The 13,364-nt window shown below is 40.9% G+C and overlaps 1 protein-coding gene and 1 long non-coding RNA gene across 5 annotated transcripts in view; one reads left to right on the forward strand and one right to left on the reverse strand.

Moving 5' to 3' along the window:
• The first annotated feature begins 6 nt into the window (after nt 1-6).
• On the forward strand, nt 7-7,849 carry LOC108445333. Of its 3 annotated transcripts, XR_001860152.1 has the most exons (5): nt 7-286; nt 600-728; nt 2,666-2,897; nt 6,117-6,859; nt 7,061-7,849. It is a non-coding gene; the product is annotated as an uncharacterized LOC108445333 (long non-coding RNA). The 3 variants fall into 3 exon arrangements; XR_001860151.1 differs by having other exon boundaries at nt 7-728; XR_001860153.1 differs by lacking the exon at nt 600-728.
• The window catches only part of WDR33 (WD repeat domain 33), a 52,811-nt gene continuing 42,482 nt past the window's right edge, over nt 3,036-13,364 (reverse strand). The window contains exons 17-22 of one of the 2 annotated variants that reach the window (XM_008629535.2): nt 11,719-11,821; nt 10,973-11,435; nt 7,261-7,427; nt 7,038-7,130; nt 6,096-6,281; nt 3,036-3,556 (exon numbers count right to left, since the gene is read on the reverse strand). In XM_008629535.2, the coding sequence (XP_008627757.1) occupies nt 3,327-3,556; nt 6,096-6,281; nt 7,038-7,130; nt 7,261-7,427; nt 10,973-11,435; nt 11,719-11,821 (1,242 nt within the window). In that variant the 3' untranslated portion in view covers nt 3,036-3,326. Of the gene's footprint in view, nt 3,557-6,095; nt 6,282-7,037; nt 7,131-7,260; nt 7,428-8,824; nt 10,874-10,972; nt 11,436-11,718; nt 11,822-13,364 lie in introns of those variants that run through there. The other variant, XM_017728780.1, reaches the window with a different exon arrangement.

A 13,364-nucleotide genomic window follows, 5' to 3' on the forward strand; every position in this document is an offset into this window, starting at 1 on the left:
GTGAGATCGGAGCCGATGCGGTGTAATTATGGACTCGGCCGTTACGGAGGAGCAGCTGAGGTGCGCAAGGCTGACGGATGCTGAAACACGAAGATGATTTAGCAAAATGTGATCGAGTCTGGGGGAGAACATTCAAAAATTAACTGGTATTACCTCATTTTTGTGCTGACCCCTACACTATGAACACACACTGGTTTTGCTGTCACCTCAAACCAGTGGTGAATATGAAGACTGTGGCCACTGACCTGCATTTCTCTCTAAAAAGCAGCTTTAAAATAACCATCCAGTAAGTGAAACAAACTTTCCTGGGGCTGTGGGTCACAAACACTGCCCATAATTATAAGGGGAGGGGGTGTTCCTGCATGATGATGAGAGGATGCAAGGTGCTAATGTTAGTTAAGAGCATTGGCATTGGCAGGTACTGCTGCCTTACAGCTGCTGTAAGGGACCAAATCCTCAGGCTTTAAAAGGGTAGCTTCAGCTCTTAGAACCTTACTTTTGTGTATACATATTGCTCTCTGAACTTGGGCAGGAGTTGCTTACTTGTCACAGCCTGACCTTCAAAAATAGATTTGCAAGTAACTGGAGCTCTGCTTCAGTGCAGAAGCTGAGTTGCCTTACGAGGGTGCTGAATTCAGGCTGACAGAGCTGGGTGCTCCAGTTTGGGCCATGTGCTGGACTGCTGCAAGGAAATGGGACAACAGGGCCTCACCTGCACAGAGCCCCAAGTGAGTATCTCACTGAGCATTTGTGCCTCACGGAGAAAATAAAGCCACTGCAATACTTACCTGTTATAACTATTTAGTTTTAACATATTCACCAAATACTTTCCTGAATGAAACCGAAATTGTTAAAGGGGGTACTTTAAGTGTACATAGATTGCTTTAATAAAACTATTTGTGTCCACTTGTCAGTATAGATATTTCACTAATGGTCACGTTTTTCCATTAAGAATGTAGGTCAGAGCTATCAGAATAGCATTAAATTAGCTCTCTTCTTTTTACAATTTCTAAGTTACAGTATTTAAAATTAATTTTATTCGTAACAGCAGAATAAAATTAAATCTGAGACAGCCTCTAAACTGACAGGTAGAGCATAAGACCCTATGTGCAGCACTGGAAAAAGAACATGACCTGAGGAATACAGAAGTATATTCCCATTAAATAATTGTGCCCATTTGCCAGCAATAGTGGCTATCATGGTATCACAGACCGGGAAGCTGCTTCTGTCCCTTCTGCTATGCTGTTACCTTCTAAGATTATCAGATCTTCTTAGGACTTTTTGAGCATATGATTGTGAAATACTTCAAAACTCCATTTAAAAAGCTGTCCCTTGAAGAATATTACTTAACACCAAGTACCATAATAGTTTAAGGAATTAACCAATCATCAGAGGAAATACAAGTTGTCTAGATAACGTTGTGTTTTCTCTTGCTAGGTACACTCAACTTGTTTTGGTAGCGGACTGTGGTTTAATTAAAGCCTAAAGCTCATCCTCTAACTCATATATTCTAAGTATTAGACCTCTTTTAGCCCCTTAAACATATATAGGGCTTGCTAAAAAAAAAAGAGGGCAAGCTTTCCTCTTTGCCAATGATTAAATCATTAGTATTTATCATGACAACTTCAGGACAAATCCTAACTCCCAGGCATACACCCACAGTCCCTCAGATAGAGCTAAAGAGCATTGTTTTCTCAAGGGAGAAAAGTGTGTCATACCAGATGCATCTCAGCTGTTTCTAGTTAATTCCTTTAAGACCATTCTGTCTCTCTGGAGCCCCATGGCAAGGATTTTATAGGCTAATGATCTGTTACAATTTTCAAATTAAAAACTAAGTAACAAACTGTACTTGTGACTGACTGAACCAAGAGAAAAATTTAAGCGTCTGTGCTTTCATGTCTTTAAGTAAGATGGGACATCAGGACTTGACCCAGTCTTTGAGCCAGTCTTTGGTAAACCTGACTGTGTGAGAAGATTCAACAGCTGCCATGTGTTCCTGGGTTGCAGGAGCCTCTAGAACTACATCGTCTCGTCCTGATTATAACCTGAAATTCAAGGCAGGAGAGAGGGAAGCCTGGTAGTAATTTTTCATTATACATTATATGCTCTACTTTTAATACAGGACCTTCCTGAGAGGTATCTGTAGAAAAGGTACTTACGTGATAAGATTTTCACTGAGGCTTTAGGTATTAAAGGAGCCTTTTGGTAACATAGTGGCTGGAGGTGAATAATATGAATGATTTATGGGGAAAACAAACTCATGGTTCGTAAGCAGCTTTATTATGAAATGTGGGAAATGGGAATAACCCCTCCTCCTCATTTCCCTCCTTTAGTAAAACCAGGTAACAATATCCTAAAGAAAAAGACACTTTAAAAAATGGAAGCAGTGAATTGCACTTCAGCAATTAATGCACCAGACTCTGCTGAACACCCATAGCTTTAAACAATGTGTCACACAGCTGCTGTAAAACATACCAATCAAGCTGCTGAACTTTCCTCCTCAATTTCTATAAACAGATGCTATTTTGAACAAAAATCCGGGACTCGCCTAGGTGAAGTGTAGAACAATATTTGCCGTGATGTCTGTCTTGTGATCCAGGTTATGCAACTCACACTATGTCTTTGACAACTTGTTCTAAAAGCTGTTCCACTTCTTCTGTTTCAGGATGGCAGACTAGCAAGCAGCGGTGATTGCCTGCATTTCGGAATTTTAACATCAGCACCATTGTATTCGGTAGACAGCTGTGGCCAAAGGTGAAAATGAAACTTCTCTATACATGATAAACCACAACTAGGAATCGGCTCTCAGTATTTTAAATGGCTGAGATTTCAGGAGGTAGTAGTGTTGCTCCATCTGAAATGCAACTTTGCCTAAATACAACCCTCTATAGTAATAGGTGAGTAAAGAATCACACACTGTTGATTTTTTGTTAATTTTTGCGCAAATTACATTCTGTATTCATACAAAACCAACGTAACTCTTTGACAAACTGTACATATAGAAACAAGTTTCTGTCTGGAGGTGAACTGAAATCTGTGGAGATGCTCCATGTTCCACAATACTTAAAAAGAAATTCCAGCTCTTGACAAAACAAGAAAGTGAGGGAAATGGGAGGGGAAAGAACAAAACAAAGCTAGCTACAATACTGCAGCTAGAGGCAAATGACTGATTTAGGAAAAGAAAGACCCTTGTTAGGAACTAATGCACATTCAGTTATCCCAGTTAAGAATCCAGGTTCGTGGCATTGCAGGTGACTGAGTCCAGAGTAGCAGTCTATTTAAATATTGTCCCACAAGGACTGGGCATGACCCAGTCAAAGCCTCTTCTATCGGCCTCTTCCACCCCGAGATCCTCCTCTCCGTGACTGGCCAGAGTTCATGTTATTTCCTCTTCCCCAATTACTGCCGCTCCTTCCTCCTCGAGAGGGGTTATTGACTCCCCCGGGGCCTCCGCCAAAGGCTTCATCCCTGTGGAATCCATCGTGGTGGTCTCCATCCAGAGAACTGGACCTCCCAGATTTTGGCGCTCTCTGTGAAGGTCCTGAATTTCCTCGTCCTACAAAGGAAGCACAACCAGTTACTGGTGTCAGTGTGAGCCGTGTCCCTTCTCAGACACGCCGTGTATTGAGCTGGTTCTGCTGTGGTGTTACCATTCACAAACCAGCTGTAGCTGAGACCTGCAATTTTATACCTCCTCCCTCAATACAATTTTCTTACACAGATTTAGTGTCTCCATTACAGTTCAGAAGACAGACAACAATCAAGCCATTCCTTGGGAATTAAAGGAGCTTACAATTGATACCGTCAGCAGTCACTGGACTGAAATCAGAATAGTGATAGCTTGTTCTCCACACTGCCAGTTCTTGTCCTTTAAGAGCCACTATCTGTGGTTCTCTCTGTTTTTATTGCATAATACTTTTTTTTAATCCTAAACAACAACATTGCACTGTTGACAGATTGATACAGTTGAGGCTGATGGTGAAGATCATGAGTAACATTACTGTTTCATTCCATTTTTTGCTAAAAATAATGGAAAAATGCTTTATTTTACTACTAACCAGGAACAAAAACTACTCAAGCTCTTACTGCCAGGAATAGAATTTCCTAATTCTCACATACCTTTTTGGTTTTGATATGTAAAAGAACATTAAAAAAAACCCAACCCAATTCATTAGCCTAAAATGAGAAGCAGTATTTTGAAAAAACAAAATCAGTGGTAACCTTGTTTTATGGACACATACTACAGCTAAATTCAGATATTTTTGCTGCACTTTAGCAAGAATGATTTTTGTTGACTTTGGTTGGTTCCATGTAAAACAGTCACCAAATTGTTTCACAGAAACATTAATGAAGTTTTAATCTTTGAATGACTTTACCAATACAACTGAAGGTGACATAGCCCACATATGAAAAAGTATTGTTCATTGTTTGTTTATCAGGCTTTCTGCCATCATTCTAAACTTTGTTTAGCACATGATGAGTTAATTACCACACTTCTTGTGCCTGGACAACCATTGTTTTGACTTCAATAAAGAATCTGAGAGAGTTATCACAATCATTACTGAAGCTGGAGAAGGAATCCTTACAGATTTGATAGATGCTGGCTAAATTGAGAAATACAGCAGATGGATATGGAAGGAAAAATACTGGTAGAGAAGTTTATCAGCAGAGTTTTATTCAAAACATCAGTGAAGGAATGATAAAACCTGCTGTTAATGCTACACTGGGAACAGAGTCCACACAGAGGAGGAGTGACACGGAGTTAAAACTGAATGAGCTTCAGAACAATGGTAAGGGAAGTGGGATGGGATTCAGTGGCATCAGAGACAAAGCTGTGCAGTCTAACTGCAGGCTGCCAGCTCAGCATCTGGAAGCAAATGAGAAGGACCTTTGTCACTGGTCACTACCTGACAGTGGGTAGTCAATGTGAGGACATTAAAGAAAGACAATATTTACAAAAGAGAACAGAAGTCCTGAGATTTGTAAGAAATAGGATCAAGAACTGGTGTGACACTAGTAGGACGGTGGAAGTGCCATACCCAGCAAAAGGCTCTGAACCAGCTACTGACTCCAAAAGAATGTGTTTTGTGGGTTACAGTAGCATGTGACCACTTAGAGGAAACTGTAACACCCGGAACTATTGGGAAAGAATGGAGAAAGTGGAACAAATCCAAGAGAACTAGAAATCCATGGTTACACCATATCTTAAATAGTGTGTGCAATTCCTAGTTACCTCATTTAATTTAGGAAAGGATAATTTAAAACTCAAAATAGCACATACAGAGTAACAAGGATAGTGAAAGATACAACTTCTAGAAAGAATAAATAGATCAGAGCTCTGACTTGGAGAAGAGCTGGTTCAGGCTGGAAGTGGTGGAGTTCAGTGCAATCAGAGTGGCATTCAGAAATAACAGGAACCAACATTCAATTTAATTACAACACAAGACATCAAGTTAAATTAGTGAATGATAAGCATAAATCAAGAGAAAAACTTTTTCCCTCCTTGTTTTTTAAAGCATAGTCTACTGCAATTAAGTTTTAGAGGTCTGTCCATGGATGTTGTGTATATCAGAAGTCTATATGAGTCTTAAAGCAATTAGAGAAGTACACAAAAGGTAACTAAAAAGCCATTAAATATAAAAATAATATTTTAGCAAGGTCCCAAACTACAGATCTTCATAGGTTTAGAGAACTCTTCAGAGACATATCACTACACAGGATCAATGTTCTTCTATTTGAGTTAAAGGATAACATCACAAGCATGAATATTAACAAGTAACTATTCTGAAAATGAGAAAAAAAATGGTCTTAATGAGTTTTCCAGCTGGAGTAACAGGGAAGCAAAAACTAACTGCTTTTGAACAGGTCAGTAAAGAAGGGGATTGTGTTACACTGGAGACAAGATTTGGATTTGGTGTTCAAAAATCCCTCTGTTCTTATGTTCCTGTAAGACTGGTCTTTAACTTCCCAGCTGGTAAAACCAGATATTTACCAGCTCAGCTTTAGCCCTTCTGAACAGAGAAGTTCTGGATAAACCTAATGCTGAAAACACATGCCAGTGTTACTTAAGGGTTTCAATCAAAGGGGCTTTTTACCTTTGCCCCTCTCCTCTGGAGGTCCACCTGGAGCATCCATGTCTCTGTGGTCAGAGGTTCCCGGTCCATCGTGCCAGGGACGTTTCCGTGGTGGCAGTGAGGCCATGTCCATGCCCTGGAGTGAAGAAGAACGTTCTCTGTTGGCTGGAGAGTGCCCATCATGAGGAGGGTGATCTGGACGAGGACCTGTGCATGAAAACAAAGGATAAGTAATGTTCATTGGATCATTATTCCTCATTTTTGGAGGCAGCCACATAAATTTACAAACTGCCCACACTATTTGGCACCCATTTTGAAGTTAAAATTATGTAAAGCTTCTCCTCCATCCCATTTTTTAGTAAAAAAGCTAAAGGTAAAACAGATTTTAAAGATGATGGGAAAGAAAAGTGTGGCAGATGTAAAGTGTTCTTTTCAGTATAAAATACTTTCATGTATTTTAGAGACAATCACATCTTCATTTTTTCATGTGTTGTTTGTGCTTTTTTTCCATTCTACAGCTCTGTCTTGCCCCATATGGGGTTGCCTCTAGTAACACAAATGCTGATATAAGCTGTCAGACATTACAGCTGAAAAGATATCAACCAAGAGAAGGATTACTGTTGGCATTAATATACTTCTTAAAAAAACCCCCATGACATGTGATTCAGTCATCCAGAGGTGACAACTGCCCGGGCAGTTCAGGACTGTACAAGAACGCAACTGAAAATCAAGGCTTTGAGGCCACAATCCCTTTTGTTCAGTAGGACAGTTGTATTTAGAGCCAGGTAAATTCTGTATAGTTCTTTTTTCCTAAATTTAAAAGACCATAGAACTGCATTTGGCTTTTCTCCTGGTAAAATACTGGTAACAAACATATGAGGTACGGGAAAAAGACATGATTTTTAAAGTATTTTTTTAAGTGATTCTATTGTAGAAGTCTACAAACCTCACCAAAGGTTTTACCTGGTTCTCTGTTTCCATCCCAGGATTCTGGCTTCCGCCCTCCTTCAAAGCGTGGAAATTCATCTGGAGTAGGAAGCAAACCCTTCCGAGCTCCTGAGCAGTAAGAGAAGCAGGGAACAGGAGTGAGAAGAGACATTGTATTCATGAAAATAATCTCATCTGCCCAAGAAATGCCTTTCCTTCCTCATCCTTGCATTTCTGTGTGGAAGACCGGTCCCCTCACCTCTTAGAGCACCTCGACCTCGCCCCCGAGCACCATGGTCCCTTCCTCTGGAGTTTTCATCTGGAGAGTCAAAAGCATCATCTGGCCCAAAATCTTCAGGGCCAGGAAAGCCATCTCTGCCCCTGGGTCCCCGGCCCTCGTGTCTCGAGGGTCCTCCTCTTCGGAAGCTACAAGAAAGAACATGATACAAATGTGGTTTTTAGGCATAATTGAGTCAGTTTCAGTTTAATTATCAACTAATTTCTGAACTGTTCCACTTAATGCTGCAGCACATACAGTTACTAGAACAGGATTTGTAGGTGGGAAAGCGCTCATTTCTGCCTTTGAGCACTTTGATAGTAAGCTTTGTAATTTTCCTCTCATATTTCCTTCCACTGATTATGTTGGCTTTTCATACAAGAAAAAGATTGTTAAACATACTGCATTCATTTAATGAAAAGGTGGGAAAAACAATTGATGAGTGATGATAGATATAAGGTGAGGTAAGGCAAGGAAAAGTGTAAGTGAATTCCCCTTAACTCTGATGGTCTTACATTCCCCTTCTCTTTTTTTCCATTCCATTTCCATGATAAAACAAACTGAAAACATAGAAGCAATGAGAGTCATGGCTATAACAAAACATTACAGGATCTCATTCCTATTAATTCTATGATTCTTTTGCCAGACAATTCTCCTTTTCATTCCATTCTTCCAAGTTTACAGTTTTAGCAAATGCATTTAGATTGCCTTTGGATCTGTAGGCACAGTGATGGCTGAACAGTGCACAGTGGCATTCTGCAACCTGAAGAGCAGTAATGAATTTTGTGTTGCAAAATGTAATTATGACACTGAAGTTGATAATTGCTGTCTAGTAAGTACCAATGGCATCTCCAGGAATTTGGTACGATTGGCTTCTGCACTGCATCTTAACTGAGTACAGCTCCTCCAGCGCCGCACTGGGGGACTTGGACAGCTCTTCAAAGAGGAGAATGGCTCTTCCTGAGCTGTCAGTGCCACGTCAGGTAAGCCTGCAGCTGGCTGTGTGAATAACTAGTAGTTTTGTTCCTGCCGTAAGCACTTTAAACACCTGGAGCGTTTGCCAAGCACAGCCCTGCTCTGTGAGGACTGCGCTCCAAAGGACGCTTGTCTCAGTCACAGCCCAGCTGAGGTGTTCAGGTGGTGCAGGCACATGGTGCCGAGTCCCCACCATGCCACCCCACGCTACTCTGCCCACCCTCAGTGCCAGCACACAGTGTGGAGCACTCCTTGCCCAGTCACAGATGCCTCCCACCTCCCCGCTGTTCCCAGTTCCATACTGGCCAGACTGGGAGCACCACAATATTCCCATGGTGTTGGCTGTGTGCAGCATCCCCTTCCCCAGCTCATTAACGACACAGTGCATCCTATTACAAGCAAAACTTTAGATACTTTTATTTAGAATTTTAACAACATTAACCTTTTAATTACAAATTTAAATATTTTAACAGTAGTCATAACACAATACAATGTTTTTAAACTTTTACATTGTTTTTAATAAAAAACAATAGGTCTGTCTCCACCTCCCAGAAAACAAACACAATACAGAGAGGAGGCTGCTGTGCCTGTACAGGTACAACAGTGGATGGAGGAGTGCTGTGTATGGACCATGAACCATTTACATTAACCTGGATGGTTTGGGAAAACAAACTCAACAGTTTCAGGTACAAATGGTTCAAATAATCACAGAGCAATATTGTTTAGCCTTGAAACAGCACAGTCCTCTAGAGGTTTCTTAGAGGGGCTCCCACTTTAATACTGATATGGTGTGATTCGACTTGGAAATTACCAAGATTTTCAACACAAGGCCCCGGGGCTGCAGGAACAGGGCCTTTCCTATGTCTTCCAGGCAACTTATGGACACAGTTGAGTTTTGAAATCTACGATACCTACGCCTGACATAGCCACAGCTCCCAATATTGTGTTATGGATATCCTTATTTGCCTTTTCATATCAGTCACACATAAAACCCCTGCCTTGCATCGGGTTCAGTTCCTGTTTGACTGCTCTCACATCTTCTTCCCCGAGGCCTAGGACCTTACTGTACACAACTACACACTGTGCAGATTAGCAGGCAGGAAGAGGCAGGTCTCTGCAGTAGAAGCATCATGTGGATATGCACAGGTAGAGTAAGAACAGGACAGGGATGAAAAGGATGGGAAATTAGAGAGAAACACACATACACACATTTGCCTCTCATGCTTGATCAAACCAGTTACAATCTCAATTTCAAACCAAGTCAGCTGAACGAGTGGTTGGGTTTAAGTCCACCACAGCATCTGCAGTAAATGGCACCTAGTTCACCTTCATTCCAAGAAAATCATCAAATTTACAAGCACAATGAGCCTTTTAGGGCCCTGTGCCATTCCATTTCAAGCTCTCTGGGCAAACACTTGTACTCTGATAAATAGAATACTCTTAACTCTTAGTTCAAAAGTCAGGTTTACAGGTCACAAGGTTCTTGTTTCCCTTCCTGAAACTTTTCAAGAATCAGGACCATAATAAAATATTTTCCAGTCCCTAAGCATTTTCAATATAAGATCTGAAAATCTCTACTAAGCTTCTGAAAGTCTTGTCTGCTAAACTGCTTTTAGAGTTCTGTGATGCAGACCATTGGACCACTGGACCATCCAACTGGATTCTCTCTGGCTTTACTTTTTAAAAATGGCTTTAATTGTTACCTTCTTTTAGTTACTGTTCATTTCTTTTCATACTCTTCACACAAAAGGAAGTTACATCTTACAGAGCTAGGCAGAAAATAGCTAAAAGAAGAGCTGTATAGATGCAAAGTAAAAGGAATGTAAGAAAATGATTAAAAAGGCAACTAAAACACACAAAATTCACATTATGTGGAGACCACAGCATATTTGTACAAGCACATGTTCTTATACATAGAGACTTGGTGGTCAGTGAGAGGCTTAGACCTTGGAGGCCAAATTTCACTTAATTAAACTAGCATAAATCTGGAGCAATTTTGCTGACAGTTAATCTCGGAGACAGCACTAATTCCTCCATATTTACATTGGTAACTAAAAGCAAATTTATCCCTTTGTGATTTATTCCGAGATTGTGAGCAATGACAAGGACATTGCTGTAAATCAGATTAATTTTGAGTTCTTCACTTGGCATTAAGAAATTAGTCAGAAAGAGAAATAAAATTCCTACAAGCAAACGCATGAAAAAATAGTCTCGACAGTCCAACAGATGCTGTAACTCTGTCCCTTCCATCTGGCAGTCAGATCACTGTTCCTGCTCCTTACAAGGGCATTGCATCTCATCCTACAGTCTCTACAGTCATGCTGTAGTTTGTGACTGGAGACAGAATCTCAAAATCCACTTCTAGTGTTCAAAAGTTTGTCACTTTAACCTTTAAGTCTCCTCTCAATTTTCGTCAAAACGGTCTCAGATCTTCATCCTGTGTCACTGGATCTTCTCTACAAACTTTCCCCCTTCTCTTTACTTACTGTTTAAAGACACGGAAGCTGCTGTGTACAATGACCATTTTTCAAGTTTTCTTCTATTACTGAATGATTTTTATGGACTCTATACTCAGGTATATTAGAGTTTTCATTTCCTTATTGGTTTCCAGTTTATAAATCTGAAACAGATAGACTCCTTAATAAAAAGGAAACCAGGAATAAAAGAGTTCCCTCCATTTACCCTTTAACCCAAGAAAGAGAAATAGATTTATTCTTACCTCTCATCCCGCCTTCCTCGGAAGCGTGCATCCTCAGGATCCCGTGGATATCTGTCATCTGAAGGTCTCCGTCCTTCCCAAGCACCAGGAGGCCCACGGTTTGAACCACCTCCTTCAAATTCCCTGTGATCAGGAGGAAAGGGAGGCCCAGGTCCACCCCGTCTCCATTTCTCATCTTGCAATGGTGGGCCTCCTCTCCCCTCGAATTCTCGTAACCGATGGCCAAATCTCTTATCGGGATGGAAGTCATCACGGAAGTCGTCTGGTCGATCAAAGTCATCATGGAAATCGGGGTGAGGTCCCCGTCTGTCTGGCATGCCCCTGCTGTCTCTGCCATCACTCCAGTCCTGGCCCCCTCGGAACAGGCCCCTCTCTGGCCCATGCTCGGGGCCACCACTGTTCTGCTCGTGCCGTCTGTCCGACAGCGGGCCCAGGTGATGGTTTGGTGGACCACGGGCATCACCTTGAGGGCAAAAGAAATCACAGCAGGTTTCTGTAACAATTTCTAGATCACTTTAGGATGCTCTAGTTCATACAGTTCTAGAAAGCATATGGGATAAATTTCACATTAAACAATACTTCTGGGAAAATTTTTCCTGTCTATTCCAGCCCACATCAATGGAAGCTTTTCTCTCAGCCAAGGCCCTGCATTGTGCTCCAGCCATTTCTGTCTGGGTGCACTGCACGGGGACAGCCCCTCCTTGAGGGGACTGACTCCCAGGAGAACAGACAATATATTTAATTACCTTTATTAAGACCAGGTCCTTGGTTGTGAGGGCCCAGACGACCTTGTCCTCCTTGCTGCCCCAGGCCTGGTATCAGTGGAGGAGGACCTGGGTTCTGTCCATCCTGTGAGCATGTAAGAAGAAAAGCCACGTGAATTGTGAGTAATGTGTGAGTAATTAATAATTTTTGTAAGAGTGCAAAACATTTTTCTTCCATAAAGTCTGCATCTGCACAGGCTGTACAATAGAAACATCTCATGTTCCAATGGTTTCAGCCTCAGTTTTCAGACATTCACATCAGTAAATGCTTCAGTCCCTCAGAAACACACCATTTTATAGGAAACAGCACTTCAAGTATTCACATTTCACCTGTTACAACCAAAGATGATAAAGCTCATATTCTTCCTGAGTATGAACATTCTATAAGAATGTATTGAATTTATTGAGTATTCAATACAAATATTCTATTCCTCTAGATGAGGAAAATGTGTAAATTTGTTTGAAAAATATCACGTACTGATTTACAGGCAGTGAAAGAGCTTCACAGACCAGAGACTTCATTTGGAAATGAACAAAAAAGAGAAACTATATGTACAAAAATAATTACCAAGAATGTTGGGATGGGAGGGAAAACATCAGGGCCGTACAGGAACCTCTTCTCTAAACCTCTAAGTTGTTAACATGGAAATAACGAGTTACATTTTTAACATGATGGCAAAGTTCATTTTTCTTCGTTTCAGGATAAAAAAAAGTGCTAACCCCCAGCTAAGCACCATGAAACAAGGGAGTTTTCAGCACTGACAGGGCTAAAGCTAGGAGCCACAGTCCCTCCTTTCTGAAGCAGCAGCAGTAGGGTGGGCAGAGGTTTGTGTGCTTCGTGTCATCCCAAAGAAAAAAAAATAAAGTATGTAAGTGTCTTCTGGTATTTTTTCTCATTTTTTGGGTGAATTTTAAAGGATAAAATAATGCTCTTTAAATTCAGCTGCTGTCACAGACTCATGAAAGACTTCGACAGGCACCACATTTACACTGGACCTGCTGTGGTGACACTGGTTGGAAAACTGTGTTCAGACAATGGTCTGATTCTGCCTTTAGACAGCACAGGCCTGACAAAGAGTCATCACCTGGGGTTTGTGCTTGACTGGAACCGAAAAGGGGCATGTACAGAATTTACACTGTAGCTATAAAATCCAACAATAAAAATATGAACCAGACAGAGCTGAAACCTGCAGGATTGCTATACAAAATCTTCTACTGACATGACCAAAAAACCAATCCCTCCCCAAACCCTTACTAGAAACCCCTAAACATGTAATTTTTTCCTAGACATGTCCAGTATGGAAGATTTAGACTTGGCCCTCACACTGACTTGTTAAAACCCTTCCAGACTGCAGGCAGTCTGGAAATACTTAAAGACCTGTGTACTCCAGCACACCACCAGGTCATAATTACACTGCTTAACTTCTCCATGAATCAAAGTTAAATAATTTTAATGCTCTAAATTTATTTTGGAGAAACACTACCTTTTTTTTTTTTAATGGTTGCAGAGAAGCAGGAAGTTTATTTGTGCACTTCTCCCATCATATCTTGAAATATCGTTTTAAATTAGAAACTTATATTCAACTGCAATGTAGGTGATAAACACAAGAAAGCTCACAAATATATAC

This window comes from Corvus brachyrhynchos, unplaced genomic scaffold, assembly GCF_000691975.1.
Source record: "Corvus brachyrhynchos isolate BGI_N302 unplaced genomic scaffold, ASM69197v1 scaffold223, whole genome shotgun sequence".
Classification (NCBI taxonomy): Eukaryota; Metazoa; Chordata; class Aves; order Passeriformes; family Corvidae; genus Corvus; species Corvus brachyrhynchos.